The 16,254-nt window shown below is 64.3% G+C and overlaps 2 protein-coding genes across 3 annotated transcripts; both read right to left on the bottom strand.

The window, feature by feature from the left end:
* Positions 1-59: 59 nt before the first annotated feature.
* ABCG4 (ATP binding cassette subfamily G member 4) lies at positions 60-11,615 on the bottom strand. 2 transcript variants are annotated; one of them, XM_063417647.1, is made up of 15 exons: positions 11,469-11,615; positions 10,085-10,322; positions 7,968-8,085; positions 7,764-7,896; positions 7,511-7,561; positions 7,228-7,373; positions 6,856-6,979; positions 6,546-6,660; positions 6,256-6,392; positions 6,079-6,177; positions 5,766-5,934; positions 5,164-5,264; positions 4,879-5,037; positions 4,659-4,777; positions 60-4,576 (listed from the first exon to the last, which is right to left on the bottom strand). In XM_063417647.1, the coding sequence occupies exons 2-15, from the start codon at positions 10,311-10,313 to the stop codon at positions 4,351-4,353; spliced, it is 1,926 nt and encodes a 641-aa protein (XP_063273717.1). In that variant the 5' UTR covers positions 10,314-10,322; positions 11,469-11,615; the 3' UTR covers positions 60-4,350. The 2 variants fall into 2 exon arrangements, with proteins under 2 accessions (XP_063273717.1, XP_063273718.1); XM_063417648.1 differs by lacking the exon at positions 11,469-11,615 and having other exon boundaries at positions 10,085-11,305.
* A 1,068-nt stretch (positions 11,616-12,683) lies between these two features.
* LOC134561043 (complement receptor type 1-like) lies at positions 12,684-15,310 on the bottom strand. The gene is made up of 5 exons (XM_063417633.1): positions 15,247-15,310; positions 14,885-15,127; positions 14,555-14,722; positions 14,256-14,459; positions 12,684-14,163 (listed from the first exon to the last, which is right to left on the bottom strand). The coding sequence occupies exons 1-5, from the start codon at positions 15,308-15,310 to the stop codon at positions 14,150-14,152; spliced, it is 693 nt and encodes a 230-aa protein (XP_063273703.1). The 3' UTR covers positions 12,684-14,149.
* Positions 15,311-16,254: the final 944 nt, after the last annotated feature.

Genomic DNA, 16,254 nt, shown 5'->3' with positions numbered 1-16,254 from the left:
ACTCTGCTCAGTCCCTGGATGCCGTCCCGGGAGGTGCCAGCCCACCCAGGGGTGCTGGGACCGAGGGGTCACACCTGGGTAAGGCTGCCAGGCCACCCCAAATTCAACACCACCCCAAATTCATCACACGTGTGCCCCTCTCAGGAAAGGGGCACATCCAGGCAGTACACTATAAATATAAGTTTTATTGATGTGTGAAATCCAACAAGTACAGCTGGCATCTCGGAAACACCGACACAAACTGCAACATCTCCTCCTGCCCAACAGCTCCCGGGCCCCCCTGGGCACTGGTGAGTGCCACAGCAAGCTGGCACCTGGCACCCCGTCCCTGCGGGGCACTTACCTGCGTGTGCAGCCCAGCCTGGAGAGCCCAGGGCCTCACCTCCGCCCTGCCTGGTTCCTGCCAGGCTGCAGCTGTGGGCAGCAGCGCCCTGGTCCTGCTTCACAGCCTCCTCCCAGCAAGGCAGAAAGACCTGGGCAAACTCTACCCGGAGCAGCTGCCACAACAGAGCTGTGCCAGCAGACTCCCCCGGTCTCTCAGCTGGTACCTGCATCTTTTGTTGGCAAGCTGTCCCAGGGAGAAAGCAGCTCGCACCTGTGGTCTTGTGGAAATGTGAGTTTCAATGCCTGCACTTCTCTGCGTGGTGCCCCCCAGATCACACGTGCCCCCCCTGTCCAGCCCTCTCTGCGGGTGTGGACACGGTGAGGGCTGGAAAACCACAGGGCCCAGCGTGGCAGGGACACAGAGATCCCAAACAGCCACAGGCTGCCCGTGGCAGAGGGACAGCACAAATGGTGTCCACACACAGTGAGAAGGAAACACTGTTTTATTGCCTGATTTGGGAGAGGGGTGAAGCCCTGGGAGAAGCCCCATCCCCTGTCCTAGCCCAGTCTCCCCTCCAGCAAACCCCAGGCAGGTGAGGAAGCATTTGCTCTTCTTGTGCGTGTGACAAAGGTGGCCTGGACATGCGTGGAGGTGAGTGGCCATCCCCCTGCCTGCCTGTCTGCCATCACAGCACCCCTGAGAGGCAGAACCTGACACGGCCAAAGGGGCTGAAGCAGTTTTTGGTGGGTTGAGGCTCACCCGGTGTTCCCCGGGAGCCAGAGCCACAGGTGGGACCCCACCCTCATCACTCAAAGTGCATCACAAGGGAAGGCAGGGGCAGGAGAGGAGGTGTTGGGGGAGAAGCCTGCTCTCCTCCATCACCCTCCTCGTGATTATCCACATGCGTTCTCTCGTGGGGCTCCTGCAGCCAGAAGCACCCACGGCTCCACTTCCCTGCTCTGATAAAGTGCATCCTTGCTGCTTCCCCAAGGGCCCCCTGGAGCAGGGTGGCTGCACCCCGTCCCTCTGCCGTGCCTGGGCAGAGAAAACCCCTCCTGCCCCGCTCCTGCAGGGCAGGGACCAGCCAGGCAATGAACCCCGGGGTGCTCAGCCCAGCCACGCCAGCCTGGGGGCTCAGTGCAAATGTGCTTCCTCTCCTTGAATTTCCCTACACCGTCCACCACCTCTGGGACTGTCCTTGGAGACAGGCAAAGGACAGTGGCGCCTTGGCTCAGCTCCTCAGGCAGCACCGAGGGTGCCTCTGCCCTGTGCCACATCCCTCACTCATCAGCCCCTTCACACCAACACATTCCCTTGTGTCCTGCTGGCCCGGGCTCGAGCAGCCTGCCCCAGCACCCCAACTCCCCAGAGCCCGTCCCCAGCTCGGGGACAGCCACCCTGCAGCTCCAGGGTTTGTCCTGGCCCTCTGCCCCGCAGTGGCCACATCCCTGCTCAGCTGGGACACTGCAGGTCATGGGCACAGGAGGCACAGGAGGCACAGGCTGTGCTGAGCCCTCCTGGACAGCCCGGGGGTGATCCACCATTGGGAGCCACCTGCCCTGGCAGTGTCACTCCAAGCTGGGGAATCCTGTTCCACAGGGTGTCTCTGCAAGCAGCACAGCCTGGTCAACAAAGCCTTCCCTGTGTGTAGGGGACACGGGCAGTGGCAGTCACTGGTGCCTGCTGGTAGCCCCTTTGCTCCACACACTAGTCCATCTTGTCCTGGTCCTCCTGGAAGGGGTGGTGGCCCTGGCTGTGATGGCATAGGGGTGTCCAGGACACAGTGCTGGGGACATGAGCACCTCCAGGGTGCAGGGGACAGGAGAGCTCCTGCATCCCAGGATCCATCCAGGGAAAAACCTCAGCCCAGCAGAGCACGCTCTGTGCTGGGCCAGGCTTAAGTAGTCCCAGCCCAAGAGCAGGACAGGAGCAGGGCATCAGTCCCATCAGCTCCAGGGACAAGGAGATGGAGAAGGGTGACAGCCCCACATCCCCCCGCTCCCTGCCCATCCATGCACCTTGTGCAGGCACAGGGACTGTCCCCTACTCCTCCCTGCCCCTGTTGGCAGCACTGCAGCTGGAACAGCTCCACTGCAGAGCACGGCACTGGAGGGAGATCCAGGAGCAGAGGGGAATTTTGTGAGGGATAGTGAAAAGTCAGACAGCAGCCCCTGGGGAAAACCCCGATGCTCAGCATGGAAAGGGCAGCAGGGCGTGTCCTTCTTCCAGACCCTCTGTGCATGGCCAAACATTCCTCAGTGCTCTCCAGGCAGGGGAAACTCAGCTTTGCTGAGTGCCCAGCATCAGTGTCAGGCCAGCCAGACTCTGCTGTGCAGCCCCAGCCCAAGCCAGCACAACCAAAGGTCAGACTCCAGGATTCTGCTGGAATCTGGCACTCACCCTGCAGTCCCTGGCTGCTCAGAGTGCCAGGAGCAGGATCCCCCAGGCTGACCTGAGCCAGGCCCAGCCTGCCAGGCTGGGGCACGCCTGCCTCCCCCACGTCCTTGCTCGCCAAAAACCGGCAGGTTCCCGTGTCTGTGACAAGTGCAGCGGTGCCAGCAGTGCCAGCACACCCACGGAGCCTGTGCTGTGCAGGCAAGCAGGGTGCTGTGTTCCCAGCACAGCAGCATGTGCAGATGCCCCACCAGCTCTGGGCTCAGCTCAGTTCCTCTGGAGAGCCAGCAAGGTGCTGAATTGCCTTCCCTCTGCAAGGTGTGCGACTGGAGCAGCCACCAGAGCCCAAAGGGACCTTCTGCTGGTACCAGTCACAAAGTGCAAAAGCCTTCCCAGTGTCCGGGCCACCCGCTGCAAACAAACCTCTCTGGGATCTCACCTGGTTTCCAGTTCAGGCCCTGCTGGGACCCCCTTCTGCACAGTGTCACCCTGGGGGCTGGCACTGTGACAGGCCGGGTGTCCTTGGCATCCCCTCCTTGCGCGGTCGGTGCTGAGTGAGGCTCATCCGCCCTGTCCTGCTGAGACAGCCCCGGTGGTGCTGGGGGAAGAGAGCTCGCAGGGGAAGGGCTCAGGGCCAGCTCTCCTCCTGCAGCAGAGGCTCCAGTGATGACACAGCCGAGCCCAGCCCTGGTTTTCAGCCTCCTGGCGCTGGCAGGGTGTGGGAGCCAAAATCCTCCTTGCTCCACGTGAGGGAACAGTCACTTCTGTCCGTGATGGTTGATTTGGTTCAGACCCCCTTGCCTCAGACCCCAGAGACAACAGGGACTGAATGTGAGACTCCCTAAGGTCTGAGAACACTGTCCTGCTCCCACACACCCTGGTTTGAAGATCCCATCTCTGAGGATGGTGTCCCAGCAGGAGTCTGAGACAGAGCCCCAAGTCCTTCTCTGCCTGCTGGCTCCCTTTCCCCTCCGTGAAGACTGGGATGCAGTGGGGTTTGTGGGGGAAAAAAAAAACAAAGAAAAAAAGAAAAAAAGGAAGAAAAAGAAGGATTTGCACAGAAAGGAAAGAGGGATGCAGCAATCTCTGTGGCTACAGTGACAGGAAACACTAAAGCCTTGTGCAACTCCACCTCTGGCATCTTTGGGCTCTTCTCAGCCCTGACTCACACGCTGCTGGCTGGGACAAGGAACGGGGCCGCCAGCTGCACTTCCAACCCTGCAGCTCCTCTGTCCTCCCAGCCAGCCCCAGCCCGCTGCTCCCCCTGCACAGGGCAGGCTCCTCCCAGCCATGCTGGGCACAAACCACCTCGGCAGGACTGTCCCTGGTGTCCCCAGGGTGGCACCAGGCAGGGACAGCAAGAGGGGAGCCAGGCTCCGTGGGGCTCATCAGTCCTGGGCGGGAGGGTGGCACATGCCAGGGCTGTACAAAACGTTTTGCAATGAAGAGAGTGTGGAAAGGTTAAAACAGTTCCGAGATGTCTCAAAACCCTTCTCGACTGAGCCAGGCCTGGCTGGCACCTCCCAGTGCCTCCGCCACGGTCCGGGACCTGCAGGAGCACCGTGTCCATCTGCAGAACATCTCTCACAGCAGGCCAGGCCCGGGAACGGCACCGGGGCCCCACGGCCCCTTTATCTCTCAGATTTGACCTTGTACCTGAGGACCAGGTAAGCCAGGAGCCGCAGGATGACGAAGAAGATGCCCAGGATGAGGAAGTCCAGGTAGAGCTTGGCCTCCTCCACGTCCAGCTCCTGCAGGATCTTGATGGGTTTTTGGAAAGGGCAGAAGTCCTCGAGGCACTCCAGGTCCTCGCGCTCCATGGCGTAGATGGTGAGGATGACCCCCTCGAAGCCGTACCTGGGACAGAGCACACCCCGAGGGTCACCAGGGCCACCAGGGAAGCCCAGACAGGGAGCTCTGGCCAGAGCTGGGGGCCCACCTGACATAGGAGACGTAGGAGCTCCACTGCAGGTAGGTGGGGATGGTCTTGAAGCTGACGAAGAAGCCCGAGAAGAGCAGCACGGGGATGGCAGTGACGGGTCCCACGAAGGTGGCCACCTGGGGAGCAGAGCCCACGGGGGTCACGTCCCTCCCTGCTTCACCCCAAATGAGCACGGGGCCCCCTGCACGGCCCCTCGCCCCTTCTGTCCCCGCCACACCTGCAGGGAAGTGGAAGCAGCTCCGATGAGCAGCCCGAGGGACTGGGCCACCAGGGCGGTGGCGGTGGCCAGGGCGGAGAAGAGCAGGAAGCGCGTGGCCTCGGGGGGCTGGCCCGTCATCCAGTACACGATGCTGCAGTAGGCGATGGGGCAGATCACCTGCACGGGGACACAGACACCGCCCTGCTGGCCCCACGGCCACCCCACAGCACCCTCCACGGCCAGCCCGGTCACGGGGCACGGCACATCAGCATCAGGGTGGTGACAAATCCACGGGCAGCTCACCTGGAAGGGCACGTCTGCCATGGTCTTTGCCAGGTAATAGGCTTTGAGGCTGTACCAGTAGTTCAAGTGCTCCCTCAGGAATACGGTCATCTCCTGGGGGACTGCAGGGAAACGAGGAGTGAGCAGCCACAGATTCCCTGCCTGGGGTGCTCCAGCCCCTCTCCCACCTGCCCTGGTGCAGGCAGGGGGGGTGCAGCAGGTAACCCCCAGCCTGCATCGTGAGAGGGTGCTCAAACCTTCATTGAGGATAATAAAAAAAATCAGTGACTAATAGGGGAAATTCCCACGTGGAAAAGTCAGCTTGGGTGGGGCGTTTTAAGCAAAGAAGGGAAGCAGAAAATACAAATTTACACACATTTTCTCAGAAGAAAAAAATACTAAAATTCCAGCGTTCTGCTTTGAGCCAACAAGGGTCAAATTGCAGCCAAATAAAGGGCAAAACTGCAATACAGGCAAACAGAAGTTTTTTTCCCCTCCTCCTTAATTCTTTTTCTCTTCTCTCTTATCCTCCCCCTCTCACCCAATCCCTCTGGCCCCCCAGCACACACGCACTGCCACGCAACTGGAGCAGCGAGGGGATTTTGGGGCAAGGAGCTGCTTACAGGTGAGGATGGTGGGCATGAGGGCGGCGAACATGAGGAAGAGCATGGAGAAGAAGAGGAAGCCGGTGTTGTTGAAGACCTTGCCCGCGTCGTTGCCGATGTGCAGGTAGAGCAGCCCGATGAGCACCCCGATGCAGATGTGGGACATGAACCGCAGGTGGGTCAGCACCTGCAGGCACAGGGGGGGCTCAGCAAGGCGGGGCTGCACCCCAAAAACATCCCAAGGGAGCAGCAGACAGCCCACGTAACTCCTCGTCTCTGCCAGCCCCCAAAGAGCCCAACCCAGCCCTGGCCCGGCCTCCCCTGCCCTCACCGTGTCCCTCAGGATGCAGATGAAGGTTCTCTTGAAGAGGATGCAGAACTGAGTTGAGGTGCTGGTGGCAAACGTGTGGCTCTCGATGTGATCCACATCCTGCAAGACCACGGGGACGTGGGTCAGGCTCCCAGCACGGGCCCTGCTGGCACGGGAGGCTCCTCTGACCCCGCTCACCGTCCCACAGGTTGGGCACGATGAATCTGCCTTGTCAGGGCTGCTCTTCTTCTCAGCCATGGTGCACATCCCATTCTGGACAGCGCGGAACAGGACGGGGTTGAGGTCCCCGTACTCCCCTGAGGCCACCTCGATGACTGTGGAGGAGGACAGGACCCTGAGAGGTGCTGAGCCCAGCAGCACCCAACAGGAAGGGCACAGGTGTCTCCCTTGGGCAACCTGGGGGCAACCCCAGGGCTTAGGCACCGGGTTTGGACCTCGCCACCCTCTGCTGGGGTAGGGGCACTCACTGAAGTCAGCGGGGTTGTGGTAGGTGGGGCAGTGGAGGCCAAGGCCCTTCAGGTAGGGGATGAGGTTGGTCACAACGCCCTTGAAGATGCACTGGCCCTGGCTGAGGATGTAGAGCTGCAAGAGAAAGCCGGGATGTGGCAGTGCAGGGCAGCCAGGGCACTGTCACCCACCCCTGCCCACCTCCCTGTGCCAGGGTGACACAGGCCACCCTTGCCAGACCCCGGCCACACAAGCCCCAGGTCAAACGCCTGCAGCCCTCCCCTCCCATGGCCTCTCCCGTGGCTCTTGGGGGACAGGGACAGCCCCAACCTTGTCGAACATCTCGAAGAGCTTGGCGCTGGGCTGGTGGATGGTGCAGATGATGGTGCGCCCGCCCTGAGCCAGGGACCGCATCAGGGACACCACCTGGAAGCAGGAGGCGCTGTCCAGGCCGCTGTGGCCACGCAGGATGGATGCAGGAGAAAGAGACAGCAGAGAGACAAGGGGAGAGTTGAGAGGGGGAGAAGAACATCCTAAAGGTGCCCCCATTTGCCTCCCCTTGTGGGCACCCTCCCCGCAGATCGATGCAGAAGAGCGCCAGCCCCAGGGCACAGTCCCACCCCAGTGGGCACCAGAGGGTCCTGGCCAGGCCAGCAGGGCCAGCCCAGCTGGGCAGGCAGTGCTGGAGCCCCGTGGCCTCACCTGGTGGGCTCATCGAAGAACATGACGGGCGGGTTGTTGACCAGCTCCAGGGCGATGGCCAGGCGCTTGCGCTGGCCCCCCGACAGCGAGCTGGTGCGGGTGTACGAGCACTCCAGCAGCCCCAGGGCCGTCAGGATCTCGTGCACCTGGGAGACAGACAAGGGTTTTCGTGGACTTTCATCCCATCCCTGCCAGCTCCCTTCACCTTTGCCATCCCCTGCCCCCCTTGTCCCCATCTTGGGGAGGGATGAGGGGGTCTGGGCCTGCCCTCCTCAGCACTCACCAGTTCCTTCTTCACCTCCTGCTTCTCGCTCAGCTTCAGGTTAGCAGAGACCTGCAGGGAGAGGGTGGCCAGGGAGACACGGCTGTCAGATGGAGGGAACAGAGCTGGCTGCGCCGTCCTTCCACCCTGTCTGCTCAGCACCAAGGGAGCAAGGGCAGCAGGATTTTGTTCCCACGTCCCAGAGCCCTTGGAAAAGCCTGATGGCAGCGTGGGCTCAGTGCCCACGAGGAGACAGCCCCCGGGATGTCCTCACCATCATGGCCTCGAGCACGGTGAGGTGTGGCAGGAGCATGTCATCCTGCATGATGTAGCAGGACATCTTGCGGAAGGTGCGCAGGTCCCGCGGCCGCCCGTTCACCAGGATCTGCCCCTTCATGCCGGTCTCCCTGCAGGACAGAGGCGTGGGGGATGCAGCACTGCCCTGCAGCCCAGCCCCGCTGGCTGCCCCCAGCCTCACCTGTAGCCAGCCAGGATGTTCATCAGGGTGGATTTCCCAGCTCCCGAGGGGCCCATGATCCCAATGAGCTCCCGCTGGCAGAACTTCCCCGACAGGCATTTGAGGAGGGTCTTGTACCCTGCAGGGAGAGAGCAGCAGGGGTTTGGCTTCCCAGGGCAGCGGTGCCATCCCAGCACCTGGGGACCTCCATGTGCCGTGCCAGGGGCCGTGTGTGCCTGGAGGTGTCCCCAGGAGCATCCCCAGGGCTGTGGCCACAGCAGCTGCCACCCCCAGCACCATCCCTGGCCTGGTCCTTGGCTGATCCCACTGATTCCCAGAGCTGAAGAAGCTCCTGACCCGGATCACAGCAAAGAGCAGGGAAATCCCCGGGTCAGGTCACGGAGCTGCTAAGGAAGATTACACCGTGACACTGGTCCTGGGCAAGTCTTAGATGCTGATCCCGAAGGCCAGGGGGGAGGGACAGCGGGGAGCAGGGCAGCACAGGGCAGGCAGAATTCCCAATCCGGCTGCTGCCTTCATTGGCATTCACGCTGTGGCACCCGGCAGCAGCCACTGCTAATCAGACCTGGAATTATCTCTGCTTTAAAGGCGGCTGATTAGCATTTTCTGGCAGAGGGAACATGATGTGTCGGGAGTAAGGAACAAGCACAGCCTCAGGCTCTCAGGAGCTGCCCCTGAAATGGAGCCCTGGCTGGACAGCAGCGGGACAGGGGGCGATGACACCACGGACCGAGCCCGAGCATCCCCCTATGGAGTTGTGTCCCCTCTGTGCCCCTCGGGACAGCCGCTGTGGGGCAAGGACACCAAACCCAAGCTGGGACAACCCCACGGACAGGCCACTCACTGTCCCACCTCGCAGGGAGCCCTGTGGCGTGTCCCCACCCCAGGGAAGGTCACCCAGCACCGCGAGCCCCCCGTTCCTCCTCCGCACCCCTCGGGGTCAGGAGCCCCGAGGTAGGAGGGGGTCCCTCGGGCAGAGGGGCGGCCAGGGGAGCGCGGGGGGCTGCGCAGGGTGGCCAGAGGCGAGCGGGGCCGGTAGCCCCCCCCGGCAGCGCGCAGGGCTCCGCACCGCGCATGCTGCTCACGTCGGCGCCACTGCAGCTTGCGCAGCGGTTACTCACGTTCATTGACTGCCAGTAACCTCCTGCTCGGCACCGCGGGCCGGCCGGGCTGCGGGCTGGGGCCACCGCCATCCCCGACCCCCTGCCAGCTCTGCCGGAACGCGGGGAGAAAAGCGACCCTCCCACCGCCACCCCCGGGACCCCTCGGCTTGCCCGAGGCTTTCCCCTGCCTCCCTGCAGGGCACTGGCCCGCCGGTCCCCCCTGGGTGATCCTGGCGGACCCGCGGCTGTGCCATGGACCCTCCTGGGATGCCTCCTCAGCATCCCGGGTAAACAGGGAGGCATCATCCCGCGGATGGGGGCTGCGCCCACCGCCCCTGAGCGCCTCGGTTCCCTGGGGACAGGGGCAGAGCCCGGGCCGGCACTCCTGGCTGGCAGGGCCCCTCACCGAGCAGCCCTGTGACCTCGGTCCCCGCTCGTCCCCGCCTGCCTTCAGCTTCTGCAGATCAGCTCACCCTCCATCTTATCGGGCTGCCTGATTGGCATCCCATTAACCGAGAGCGCTAATTAAAGCAGACTACCACCCACCAGCCGCCATCTGCCTCCCCTCTCCCCTCCCTGAGCTCTCGGCCAGAGTCTCACACAGGGAAGGGAGCCACGGCCTCGGCTGCCCAGGGAGAGGAAATCCCCCCACACCACACCTTCTCCTTGCCAGGCTGAGCTGGGGCACCCCTGGGCTCTCCTGCTGCATCCCACACAACCATCACACCCCGAACAGCAGTGCTGGGGAAACCCATCCCACCCTCCCGGCTGCCCCGGGGTATCTGCCCAGGCCAGAGGATTCCCTGGAATGCGCTCTGCCTTCCCCGGCATTGCACAGCGCAGCATCTGCTGCGGGACACAAGCCTGCCCTGCTCCTCCCGCGGGTACCCAGGACAAACAACCAGCCACAAAGGGCCCCTGGCACTGGGACAGAGCAGGGTGAAGTCATGGCACGCAGAACGGGAACGGGGTGCGAGAGCCCTGCAGGTGCCCTCCCCTCCCCGCCCTTCCTACCTCTCTTCCTCCACCACGATCCCTCCCGCACGGAGTAGGACAGGTCGATGAACTCGATGTTGACAGCCGAGCGTTTCGGCAGGTGGGAAAACCTCTGCGCCTCCGTGATGTGGTTCTCCACCTTCTTCAAGTGTGTGGTGAGCAGCGGGGCGTCCTGGGGGCCGGCGTGGCACACCGCGTCCTCCAGGGCGATGGAGACACACGCGGGGTCCATGCCCTTCTCCGCCATCCTGCAGCTCTGTGGGGAGCGCGGCGCTGGCAGCGGCACTGCAGGGACCAGCCCGCAGCCAGCCCTGTCCCTCCTGCTGCTGCTGTCCCCCCGCCCAGCTGGGCCAGCACCCACATCTGGCTGGAAGGATGGAGCCAGCCGAGCCTGCGCCCGGGGGCTCAGCGCCAGGAGCAGCAGGATTTTGTTCAGCTCCGCTGTCAATAATTCATGCAGCTCCTGCGGCGGGGTCCAGCTCTGCTGCCGGAGCTGCTCGGCTCCCCCGGCCCCGGGGCTCCCTGCCCCGGTCCCGTTTGTCCCGGTGGGTGCAGGGTGGGAGGGGGCAGAGCTGATGTCCTGCCCTAGGCCTGGATGTCCCCAAGGACTCAGCAGGAACCAGCCCTGCCCTGGCCTTAGGGAACACAGCTATGAAATCCTAAACGAGCAGATTATTCCAGCTGGATCCTTGGACAAAGCACGCCATGCTCCTGGGGCAGAGCAGCCCTGGATACATCCAACCCTCAGATGGTGCCTGGGGGCTTGCTGGGAGAGACTGGAGAGAGCAGGGAGGGGGCTCTGCCGGTGCCATCCCTCCTCTGCCTTCCTTGGCTCATCATTTCACCTTCCGGGCTCTTCCAGCACAGCCTCAGGGGCCAGGCCAGCAGGAGCAGGGGCCATGACGCTGATACTGCCCCGGCCCTCTGCTGCCTGCAGTGCTCCACCGCCGGCTGCAGCACGGCCGAGCTCCCCGTGCCTCCGCCCGGCTCGGGGACTCTGCGGTGCCGGGGGATGCTGAGCCGAGCAGGGTGGGGAGCCCGCTTCCCGCGGCTCTCAGGGGCTGGGAGGGGGTCGGGGATGCCTCCGGCAGCACCGAAAGGAGTCCGGGCTGTGCCCTGCACCCATCTCGCCTCCCCGGCCGGGCTCCCACCGCCTCGCTAACCTACATGGAGCTCGCTGCGGGCTGTGGCTCGCTGCGGGGAGCTGCGGGAGATGCCCCCAGCCCACTCCCTGCCGCAGGCAGATCCCGCTCAGGGCTGGAAGGAAGCCAGCCCAGCCCCGGGGAAGGAGGGGTGGGGGTTCCCAGCCCGCGGGTCCCCTCCCAGCATCCGCGGGGCGCAGGAACGGGGGGCTCGGGGGTGGTGGTGGGGGGCAGCGGGCTCGAAGCGCCCTCGGGCTCACCTTGACTCCTCCGGCTGGGCGTTCACGGAGCGCTAAATCCCGCAAGCGGCTCTCCGCGGCTTAGCCCAGCCCCGAGGCGCGGGGTGGGGACGGGAAGGCTTTGCCCGAGGATGCTCTTCCTTCATCCCCGCTCCCCGCCGGCCCCTCCACCCCCAGCCCCCCCGGCCCCGGGGAGGGTCTCGGCTCTCCCGCACGCTCACCTGGCAGGGTGCGGGGCGGCGGCTCCGCTCCCGCAGCGCCCCCGCCTCGCCTCCTCCGCAGACAAAGGGGCGATGCCCGGGCGGCCCGGCCGGGCTCGGTTCGGCTCGGTTCGGTTCGGTTCGGCTGTGCTGCGGCGCTCAGGGGCGGGAGCCGGGCTGGGCGCTGCCCCCGCGGGTGCCCGGCCCGGGTCTCCTCCCCATCCCTCGGCGGGGCTGGGCGGGCAGGGCGGGCGGGGGGCGCTCCGGCCCCAGCCCCGCAGTGGCTAGCAGCAGCCCCGCAGTGGCTAGCAGCAGCCCCGCAGTGGCCAGCAGCCCCCGGGCCGGGCTGCTCGGGGACGCCCCTCTCCCGGTGCTGCCGGGAGGGGAGCAGGATGGGCGGCAGGATGGATGGATGGAGGGATGGAGGGATGGATGGGCTGCCCGGGCGGGCAGCGCTGCCAGGCAGCGAAAAATCCTCTTAAAGGGACCGGCCCAATTTCCTCTCTGCCTGCCAGCAGGCCCCGAGCATCCCTGAGCACACGCCTGGCCCCGCCTCTGCACCCCAGTGCCCGCTCCTGTTCTCACCTGGGACAGCCCCCGCAGCTCCCCCCACTGCCCCCTCAGCCCAGCCCACCCTGAGGGAGCCCAGCCCACCCTAAACCCACCCCTGCCCCGCTCAGCCCTGCACAGACCCCTGTGCAGACACCCCAGCACGGGCACGGGGTGCAGCCAGGGCTGCAATGGCTTGGGACAGCCAGCAGGGTGACAGCTGGTCACAAAGGGTGGTGGCAGGGGTGTCCTTGCAGGGTTTACCCCCAGCACACCCTCCCGGGTGCAGCTCAGCCTGCAGGGCCTGGATCCCCCTGCACGTCCCCAGCACCACGCCTGGCTCCCTCCTCGCTGTTACTCACACCTCTCACCCACCACAGCAGTTAAACACGAAAGACATATGGAAATGAGTGGCACCAGCAGGAGTATTAATTAAAAAACCATCTGTTGAGCCAGGGAGAGCTTTCCCCACCCCTCGCCAGCTTAGGGCTGGGACAGGTCCCAGGGCAGCATCCAGGGGGCTGGGCCAGGGGAGAGCTTGAGGAGTTATCCATGGAGCCAAGCTCCTCGTGGAGATCTCAACTCATCTTGTCATGGAGCAAAAGGCTCGTGGGACTCACGCAGCTCTCTCTGCACACAGCTGCCTCCCATCCCTGGGGCGCTCCCATCAGCAGGTCCCAGCCCAGGCCTGCTCTGTGCAGTGCCAAACAGCCTTTGCTCCCTGCAGGGGACAGAAGGAGGGTCTGGGAATGCCCCCATTGATGTTAAACCCCTTTCTGCTCAGCTGGGCCCCAGCTGGTGGCCATGGAGCAACCAGCAGCTGCTGGGAAGTCATTTCGAGGTGTCAGGAAGCAGGGATGGAGCCCAGTGCCTTGGGACACATTCACATCCCTCCAATCCCCACCTGGGACCTTCCTAACGTGGCCTTGTCCATAGCTGTGTCCCCATGGTGGCTCACTTGCTCAGGACAGTGGCACAGGGAGCCTGTCCCGGTTCTGTCATCTGTGCTCAGGGCTGCAGGGGCAGAGCAGGCAGCAGAACCTCTTGGCATGACAGGAAAACCTGTGTGATTGCCTGCAAATGTATTTTTAATGACCCGTGGCTGGTCCTCCAGCGCCCCAGCAATGCCTTCACATGTGCTCCAGACCACCCTCTCCTTCCCTGGGGGAACACAGCTGCTTCCGTGGCTGCTTCATGGAGCCAGAGATGTCCTCAAGGGGCACCAAGATGTTCCTGGCTGGAGCCAAATCTCTCCCTTTGTGGCCCCAAGGTGCTGGGAGGAGAAGCCCCCGGGAAAAGGGGCTCTCAGGGCAGGACCACAGACCCTCTGGAAGGAGCAGGACCAGCAGCCAGAGTGTGGAGCAGCCCGGAGGGAAGATTTTCCACCTGGGAGATGAGACCTCTCCCCTCTCTGCCCTGCCAGGGGGCCTGCAGGGCAGTTTGATCCTCTGCACTCCTGCCCAGGCTGCTCTGGCTGTGACATGGGGACAGGAGGCAGATGCCACCACTCCTGCTGGCTCAGCACGCTCCGAGGGCAGCTCCACCTCAGCTCAGGGCCTGGAATTACCTGACACGGAGAAATCCCAGCCTGCAGCACTGAAGGACAGGCACAGACACTGCTGCTGCTCCCCTGAAAGGAGGGTCTGAGCCTCCTCTGGGGACCAGCCAGGACAGCGGGTGGTGACACCTCTGTCCCCAAGGCCAGCTGCAGGAGCACACACAGATCCCAGCTCCTGCTGCTCCCTGAGCATCCCCTGCCCCTGCAGAGTCCCGGGATGAGCCAGCCCTGCGAGAGTGAGTCCAGATCTCCTCCCCTCCCAGGTGAGAGCCTCAGGACAGACAGAGCTTATGGAAGGAGCACAGCAATGGAGACGCTGGTGAAGGGGAGCAGAACCCAGCGTGGGAGCCTCCCTCAGCACGGGGCCAGTGGCCACAGCCCCGGGTGGCCCAGCTCTACCTGGAAGACCCTGAGGAGAGCAAAGACAGCGGATTTTGAGCCGTGCCAACCTTCCCCAGAGAGCAGCGAGCACGGCTGGGCGGTGCCAGCAGCGGGACTCACCGCAGGGCACGTGGCAGTCGCACTCGCAGATGTCACAGCGCTGGAACCAGCGCGCCCAGCCCGACACTTTGGTGACACAGGCGGAGATCTTGATGCAGCCGCGGTTGAGGAAGGCTCCCAGGTGCGCCTGGCTGCCGCAGGACGAGGAGCACTTGCCGGTGATGTCCCGCTCGCTGATCTCGATGCGGCCCCGCAGGCAGATCCCTGCAGGGGCAGCGCCCATCGCGGGGTGCTCACCTGGAGCCCTCCTGGGCAAGGAGGGCTTTGGGGACGTGTGGCAGGGGCTCAGCGGGACTCACGGAGGCAGGAGGGCCTGGGGGTCCAGCGGCCGTCGGGCTGGCAGGCGCTGGCGGGGTCCCCCAGCAGCAGGAAGCCGGGCCGGCAGCTGTAGCGCACCACGGAGCCCACCCACCAGTCATTGCCGTGCACCACCGAGTTAAAATCCGCCTCGGGCCGCCCGCAGTTCACTGCCGACACCGATGGAGGCGGGGCTGGCACCCACGGCGACCCCAGGGCTCACCCAGACAAGGCTGTGGGTGCCCCAGGCTGGGTGCCGGAGGCGCTCACACGCTTTGTGAGTGTGGCACAAAACCCTGCAGGGGTCCCCTGTCCTTCCCCCGGGGTTTTACCTCTGCAGAAGGACTTGTAGCCCAGCCAGCAGCAGCTGCCGTTCCCGCACTGGCTCCTCTTGAGCTCCTTGTGCCGGCCCTTGCAGCCCCCCAGGCAGATGGGCGCCGTGCCGGACCAGTAAGTGTCCAGATCCCCTGGGGGGCAAGGCAGGGCTGAGCTGGGCTGGGGGCGAGCCCAGCCTGGCACAGGGAGGGGTTGGAGCCCCCAAAATCCACCCCAGCCCTCCCCAGCCCTCGCAGCCACTCAGACCTCAGCTCCTGCTGCCCCCGTGCCAAGCCTCGGTCTTCTTCTCACTGGGCAGGACTGGTGCCAGCAGCTCTGGGGCACCCCACAAACCCCCTCATCCCCCAAGCCCTGTTACCTTCCGGGTCCTGGCAGGAGACGAGCGTGGCCAGCACGGCAAGGAAGAGGAGGCCCAGGGCCATCACCTCCCTCCTCCCCTCGCCCCTCCAACCACAGAGCCCTCTCTGCTTGCCCAGGAGAAAGTGAACTCTGTTTCCACCACCCACCCAGGGCAGGGGGTGCTGCGGGACACGGGGGAAGGGAGGAGACATTCCCGTTAATGCCAATCCTCTCCCCAGCAGATAATCTCTGCAGATTACCCTGCCGGCCCCAGTGTTTAAAGGGCCACTCCAGCACCCACACCCCAATAACGCAGGCACAGCCCAGGCTTTGGAGCAGGGAGCTGGCACGGGCCAGGCTGGAGGCGCTGTGAGTGCCAACCTGGCACGGGGCCCTTCTCTCGAAGGCAGCCCGAGCCCAGCTCTGCCAAGGCCGGGAGGGGAAGGCCGGGCAGGGCCATGCTGAGTGCCCAGGGCAGGGATGTCTGGAGCAAGGGGCATCCTCCAGCAGCGTGTGCTGCCAGGGACAGCTCCTGCCTCTCCCCCAGAGGTGCTGGGAGCCCGTGGTTTCCCCCAGCAACCCGGAATTCCAACAGTTTTTGCTCAACTGCTTGAGAAAGGAGCAGAGGGGAAAAGTCAGTCCAGCCAAGACCAGCAAGGTGCCCCCTGTGTCCCCCTGGGCACATCACACACACAGGGCAGGGAGGGCCTAAATGGCGCTGCAGGGATCCCAAATTCACACTGTCCTTGTCCAGTCACTCACCAAAGGACGAGCTGGCTCTGCTCACAAGCCCAGGCTACTCCCTGTATTCAAAACAGGCAGCAAAACTCAGCCCCACAGCAGAACACGAGTGCCAGAGCTAAACCTGGCCTTCCAGTGCCACCTCTGGGGAGTGCCACACTCCAGTGCCAGCTGCACAGCGCCAGGAGAGCCTGGCAGCTCCTCATGCCCACCTCCCACACTGCAGGCTCTCCCCGTGCCATCCTCCCACCACGGCACGGCTGGCAGGGCTGGGGCTGTGCACACA

This window comes from Prinia subflava, chromosome 22 (assembly GCF_021018805.1).
Source record: "Prinia subflava isolate CZ2003 ecotype Zambia chromosome 22, Cam_Psub_1.2, whole genome shotgun sequence".
Taxonomy (NCBI): Eukaryota; Metazoa; Chordata; class Aves; order Passeriformes; family Cisticolidae; genus Prinia; species Prinia subflava.
The sequence above is the reverse complement of the archived record's forward strand: the minus strand, read 5'-3'. Positions and strand labels throughout refer to the sequence as shown.